At 44.4% G+C, this 6,859-nt stretch overlaps 1 protein-coding gene across 1 annotated transcript in view; it reads left to right on the forward strand.

Moving 5' to 3' along the window:
* Window positions 1–2,106: 2,106 nt before the first annotated feature.
* Fat3 (FAT atypical cadherin 3) overlaps window positions 2,107–6,859 on the forward strand; it is a 574,624-nt gene continuing 569,871 nt past the window's right edge. The window contains exon 1 of the mRNA XM_004644764.2: window positions 2,107–5,398. Within this exon, the coding sequence (XP_004644821.1) occupies window positions 2,107–5,398 (3,292 nt within the window). The remainder of the gene's footprint in view (window positions 5,399–6,859) is intronic.

Raw genomic sequence — 6,859 nt, forward strand, 5'->3', positions numbered from 1 at the left:
TTTAGGGTTGTGGCGACAGAAGTTGTGGAGATCTCCTAGAGTGTTAACATCTAGGGTGCCCTCAGGGGGCCATTGGGTCCCACCGTCAAGTTTCTATTGGGGCAGGCAGTTTGGCAAAGGAATGGAAGGTGCTTAGCTTTGAGCTCAGAGAATCCCAGTGGGCCTCACATAACAGACTGAAGAGACCGGAGGACAGTGGAGCCACAGGGAAGGCATGAGGGAGTATTGCCCATAGTGAAGAGGAGAGTGATAGGGTTACAGAAATCAGAGAGGCAGTCCTGGTTGCCTATGAGATGTCCCAAATGGACAGAGTAACCCAAGCCTCTTGAGAGGACATCTCTGGTGGAAGAGGAAGTCAGAGAACGAGGGGGAGGGATAGCTGGGCCTGTGACGGGCTTTGGTGGGAGTCCCAAGAGGGGGTCTTGGAGCCCAGGGAATGAGCGAGCTGGAAGCCATCCAAGACTTGGGCAGTGAAGTATTTAACCAAAAGGCAGAGAGGAGAAGGGAGAGAAATCGGAGAAGGCACCCAGTAGGAACTGAGGGAGAGTCTTAAGGGGCAGAAGGCCCAGGGGTGGGGAGAGAGGGTGGGGGCACAGGAATTGAGAGGATAGGGAAACCGAATCATGGGAGGGAAAGCAAAAAGAGACCTACAGTTAGAGGCCGTGAGTGGGTGAGAAGTCAGCAAGGGCCTGGTCTGAGGTTTGTGGTCTGCTACAGCAATGAGAGGTGGCTGTGAAGCTGACAGGACCAAAGGGGCCCCGGCCGGGAGGGACTGGCACTGCACCGCATGCCTAGGCGTCCCTCCCCGTCTTTTAGCACCAAAATGACAGGAAAACCATCAGGAAAAAGGTGCCATCAAACCCACACAAGACCACATTCATGTTAGCTGGCACGAAAGGAGCAGTTTATTGATGGCAACTAGCATGTGCCGGGCTGCTCAGCGGACTTGAACAGCAGCGATGGCTGGGGAGGCAGGCACTTTGTAGAGCAGGCAGGAATGGGGAAGGGGAGTCATGAAGTGTCCTTCACTGGGTCAGGGCGTTCTGGGCAGATGGGAGTGGGGAAGGGGAATCATAAAGTGTCCCTGACTGGGCCAGCGTGTTCTGGGCCCAAAGTATTCAGTCCTTGAAGCAAGCTGAAACAAAGCTATGTGCGTAATCAGCTGGGAACAGACAGTCAAGGTTAAATCTTTGCAGCACAGTTGTGCTTGGTGCATCTGGGAACATAAGAAGGGTTGGGGGGGAAGGGGAAGGGGAGCCCAAAGCTGGGTGCCTTAACAGGCTACCTATGGAGTTGAAAGCTAATCTGAACTACAGTGAGACCCTGTCGCAAAACAAAAAGCAAATATGCCTCCAAATCCTGCAAAAGTTAACCTTTTCAAAATATAAACATGGAAGGGCCAAGGAGATGGTTCAGCGGTTTAAGGGCCTGCCTGGCATGCACAGGCCCTGAGTTTGATCCCTAATATCCCCCAAAGAAATAAATAAAACAAACATGTGGTTGTGCATATATTTAAGTTATGATGGGATCATGCCATCTGTCCATCTTGATGAGCTTTTTTTCACTTACCCTTGCATTTTAATCCATCTGAAAATGCACACTATTATCAATTTCCTGAATAGGTACGTAGTATTCTTTTTAGAAATGTACCATGAATTATTTGATCCTTTATTGATAATTTTTTCACATACCTTCTCAGTTTTTATATTTTAGCTATGTTATATGAACACGTCTCTTTTCACAGATAATTATATGAAAGATAATTATAAGTCAAAGATAAATCTACCTGAGTCCTCCACTATGTATGTCTAAGTTGACCTTCAGAATATAATATCTTGTGCCAGTGAACAGTCCCATTGGCAATGTAGAAGCTTAAAAAATTCAAACATAAAGTTAAATTCTAGTGATTTTGAATTCCTTATAATCTAGTAGTGGTGTGGTTTTCATTTTTTTCTTGTATTCATGTTTTAATAAAAAGATTTTTGAAATCAGAGTTTTAAAAAGCACTGTTTCTTCACAGTTATTTTCTGTTCCACTCTCTTCAGGTTAACTTATCTTTCTTCCCCTCTTTCTGTTTCTGTTCCTCCAGGACGGAAGTATGATGCGATGGATATAATTATGGGACACTGTGTGGGGACACGACCTCCTCCTTCCTGCCTCATCCTCCTTCTTCTCAAGCTCTTGGCCACCGTCTCCCAGGGGCTGCCAGGGACGGGGCCGCTGGGCTTTCACTTCACACACTCCACATACAATGCTACAGTCTATGAGAATTCCGCAGCACGGACCTACGTCAACAGCCATAGTAGAATGGGCATCACCTTAGTAGATCTCTCCTGGGACATCAAGTACAGAATAGTATCTGGGGACGAAGAAGGCTTTTTCAAAGCAGAGGAAGTCATCATTGCCGACTTCTGTTTCCTCCGAATAAGAACTAAGGGTGGGAATTCTGCCATTTTGAATAGGGAAATTCAGGACAGTTATTTATTGATAGTAAAGGGTTCTGTCAGAGGAGAAGATTTGGAAGCATGGACCAAAGTGAATATTCAGGTTTTAGACACAAATGATCTGAGACCTCTGTTTTCTCCCACCACATATTCTGTTACAATTGCAGAAAGCACACCACTAAGGACTAGCGTTGCTCAGGTGACAGCAACTGATGCTGACATTGGTTCTAACGGAGAATTCTACTACTACTTTAAAAACAAAGTTGATCTCTTTTCAGTTCACCCCACAAGTGGTATCATCTCCCTAAGTGGACGATTAAATTATGATGAGAAGAACAGGTATGACCTGGAAATTCTAGCTGTGGACCGAGGCATGAAGCTCTATGGCAACAACGGAGTGAGCAGTACCGCAAAGCTATATGTTCACATTGAACGTATAAATGAACACGCCCCAACGATCCAGGTCGTCACGCACATTCCTTTTGCGTTGGATAAAGAGCCGACATATGCAGTCGTGACAGTCGATGACCTAGATGAGGGGGCCAATGGGGAGATCGAATCAGTTTCCATCGTGGCTGGAGATCCTTTAGATCAGTTCTTCCTGGCAAAGGAAGGCAAGTGGATGAATGAATACAAGATCCGGGAGAGGAAGCAAGTTGACTGGGCTAGCTTTTCCCATGGCTACAACCTCACACTTCAAGCAAAAGACAAAGGGTCACCCCAGAAGTTTTCAGCACTGAAGATGGTCCACATTGCCAACCCTAAAAGAGACAATGTCCCAGTTCGATTTGAAAAAGAGGTGTATGATGTCAACATCAGTGAGTTTTCCCCTCCTGGTGTGGTGGTTGCTATCGTAAAATTAAGTCCTGAACCTCTCGATGTGGAATACAAATTATCTACCGGTGAAGATGCGGAGTACTTCAGAATCAATCCTCGGACAGGTTTGATTGTCACGGCGCAGCCCCTGAACACCATTAGGAAGGAGGTTTACAAGCTGGAGGTGACAGACAAGGAAGGCGATATAAAAGCACAAGTTCTCATTGGCATAGAAGATGCAAATGACCACACCCCAGAATTCCAGCAGGACTTCTATGATACTTTTGTGAATGAAAGCATCCCAGTAGGAACAAGCGTTCTGTCCGTGTCAGCTTCCGACAAGGATAAAGGAGAAAATGGATATATCACTTATAGTATTGCCAGCCTGAATTTGTTACCATTTGCCATTAACCAGTTTACAGGTGTCATTAGCACAACTGCAGAATTAGATTTTGAATCTTCTCCAGAAATTTACCGATTCATCGTCAGAGCTTCTGACTGGGGTTCTCCATACCGCCATGAGAGTGAGGTAAATGTAACCATCCGAATAGGAAATGTCAATGACAACAGCCCTCTCTTTGAAAAAGTAGCTTGCCAGGGAGTTATTTCCTATGACTTCCCAGTCGGGGGTCACATCACAGCTGTGTCAGCCATCGATATTGATGAACTTGAACTTGTGAAGTACAAGATCATTTCTGGCAATGAACTTGGTTTCTTCTACTTAAACCCAGACTCTGGTGTTTTACAGCTTAAAAAGTCACTGATGAATCCTGGCATTAAAAATGCCAATTTTGCCCTGAGAATCACAGCCACTGATGGAGAGAATTTTGCAGACCCCATGGCTATTAACATTTCCGTCCTCCATGGGAAGGTGTCTTCCAAGAGCTTCAGTTGCCGAGAAACTCGTGTGGCTCAGAAACTGGCAGAAAAGCTACTCCTTAAGGCCAAAGCAAATGGGAAATTGAATCTGGAGGATGGATTTCTTGACTTTTATTCAGTTAATAGGCAAGGACCACACTTTGACAAGTCTTTTCCCTCTGATATGGCTGTGAAGGAAAATCTGCCAGTCGGTGCTGACATCTTGAAGATCAAAGCCTATGATGCGGACTCTGGCTTTAATGGAAAGGTGCTGTTTACAATATCTGATGGGAACACCGATAGTTGCTTTAATATTGATATGGAGACTGGGCAACTGAAGGTCCTTATGCCCATGGATCGAGAGCACACAGACCTCTATCTGCTGAATATCACCATCTATGACTTGGGTAATCCACAGAAATCTTCGTGGAGATTGCTGACCATCAATGTAGAGGATGCAAATGATAATAGCCCCATTTTTCTTCAAGATAGCTACTCTGTTAACATTCTGGAAAGTTCAAGTATCGGCACAGAGATTATACAACTGGAAGCCAGAGACAAAGACCTGGGTTCCAATGGTGAAGTGTCTTACTCAGTCTTGACAGATACACAACAGTTTGCCATCAACAGCTCAACTGGAGTCATTTACATAGCAGATCAGTTGGACCGGGAATCCAAAGCGAACTATTCCTTGAAAATAGAAGCCAGAGACAAGGCAGAAAATGGTCAGCAGTTGTTTTCAGTTGTCACCCTTAAGGTTTTTCTGGATGATGTCAATGACTGCTCCCCAGCTTTCATTCCAAGCAGCTACAGTGTGAAGGTCCTTGAGGACCTTCCTGTGGGCACTGTCATTGCTTGGTTGGAAACACATGATCCTGACCTCGGATTGGGGGGTCAAGTGCGCTACTCTTTGGTCAATGACTATAATGGGAGATTTGAAATAGATAAAGCCAGTGGTGCCATCCGCTTGAGCAAAGAGCTTGACTATGAAAAGCAGCAGTTTTATAATCTTACAGTTCGGGCCAAGGACAAAGGACGGCCTGTCTCTTTGTCGTCTGTGTCCTTTGTGGAGGTGGAAGTTGTGGATGTCAATGAAAACCTTCACACCCCCTACTTTCCAGACTTTGCTGTTGTTGGATCTGTAAAAGAAAACTCACGCATTGGAACGAGTGTGCTGCAGGTGTCTGCCCGTGATGAGGACTCTGGGAGGGACGGGGAGGTCCAGTACTCCATCAGGGATGGCAGCGGCCTCGGAAGGTTCAGTATAGATGATGAGAGTGGTAAGTTGAATATTTTGTGCCTGATATGATTGTTTCCCCTCTCTCCAGTCATCAGCCTTGGAAAAGGAAAGGCATACTGGGCCACTCAAATAGAATGGCAAATGAGCTTGCCTTTTGTGTGGAAATGATAGTGAGTAAAGGCTTTGTGGTAGAGTGTGTTGGTTTGAAAGAAGATCAGTTTGTGTGGTAATAGCTGTTGTTTCAGCGTGACTCCCAGTTCTGTCTTTTTCTCCAGCTTAGCACTATTGGTACCAGGTTGTCTTTTGATAAGCGTAAGTAATTGTCATCTCTGTTGATTGTTCTTCTGACCCTCACTAAATGAATGGCCCTGATAAAGTAAATTACATTTGAATTGGCTTTAAATTAGAAGTGTGAAATGGATTTTCAGATGGATCTTATATGGAAATCTTCCCCTTTATAGCAAGGCTTTGCTGATATCCTATAGCATTGCCTGCCCAGTCTTTCATGTTTAGTGCGTACGTCTCGCCCTTGGACAACTGGTGTTCACACTGTGTATGCTCCAACATGAATTGGATATGCGCTTCTGTAAATGCTTTTATAATAGAAAACAAGAGATATGTTGTGATCTTTATTTATAAAACATGTTTATTCGTAAGATTTTTGTGTAGGACTTTTAAAACACAAAGCAAAATTATTCAGATATCTTCACTGCTCCCTATCTGCATATTTACTATTTTTATTTTATTTTATTTTATTTTATTTTATTTTATTTTATTTTATTTTATTGGTCCTGGGAATCAAACTCAGGACCTTGCGTTTTCCAGGCAGGTGCTGTGCCACTGAGCTAACTTCCTGGTCCCACATTTATTATTTATCATAAATATAGACAGTTTTGTGAGTACATGTAGTTTTTATTACTTAAGTGTACGTGTGCCTGGAAATAGTCATGTATGTGGCTTTTTTATATTATTAAGGTAATGTAATTTCTAATCTGAAAATGTGGCCATCTCAAGGGAGGAGCTTTGTCTCTTCTGTTTCGTGGTGATAGTAGTGGCAGCCCATTATGATTTTTAGGACAATTAACATGTATTAATTAATTTTCTATAAGATTCATAAAGTGAGTTTTTCTGTATTTTGGTTAGTTTGGGCCTCTATTGTCTTTTTTTTTAAAACATAGTCTGTTTGCTTTGTAATCTGGGACCACTGGCATGGTCACCATGAAGGTGGTCTTCTGGGTTTGCATACTTCCGGCTCCCAACTTCCTCCACGTCCCTTCCTGGAGGTGGGGGATAGGGAATTAGGGCCTCAGCATCTGATTTTTGAGAGAGGCCAAATAGCTCAGTGGATTAGAGCACCTGCAAGCAGGTGCAGGGCCCGGTGGTTCCATTCCAGGCCTGGAGCTGGCTCCATCCCCGGGACGTGCAGAGACTTCGATTGAGACTGGGCATGGTGGTGTGTGCCTCTAATCCCAGCTCTTGGGAGGCTATAAACAGGAGAGTC

The sequence above is a fragment of the Octodon degus genome, unplaced genomic scaffold (assembly GCF_000260255.1).
Source record: "Octodon degus isolate 3935 unplaced genomic scaffold, OctDeg1.0 scaffold00209, whole genome shotgun sequence".
In the NCBI taxonomy this organism is placed as follows: Eukaryota; Metazoa; Chordata; class Mammalia; order Rodentia; family Octodontidae; genus Octodon; species Octodon degus.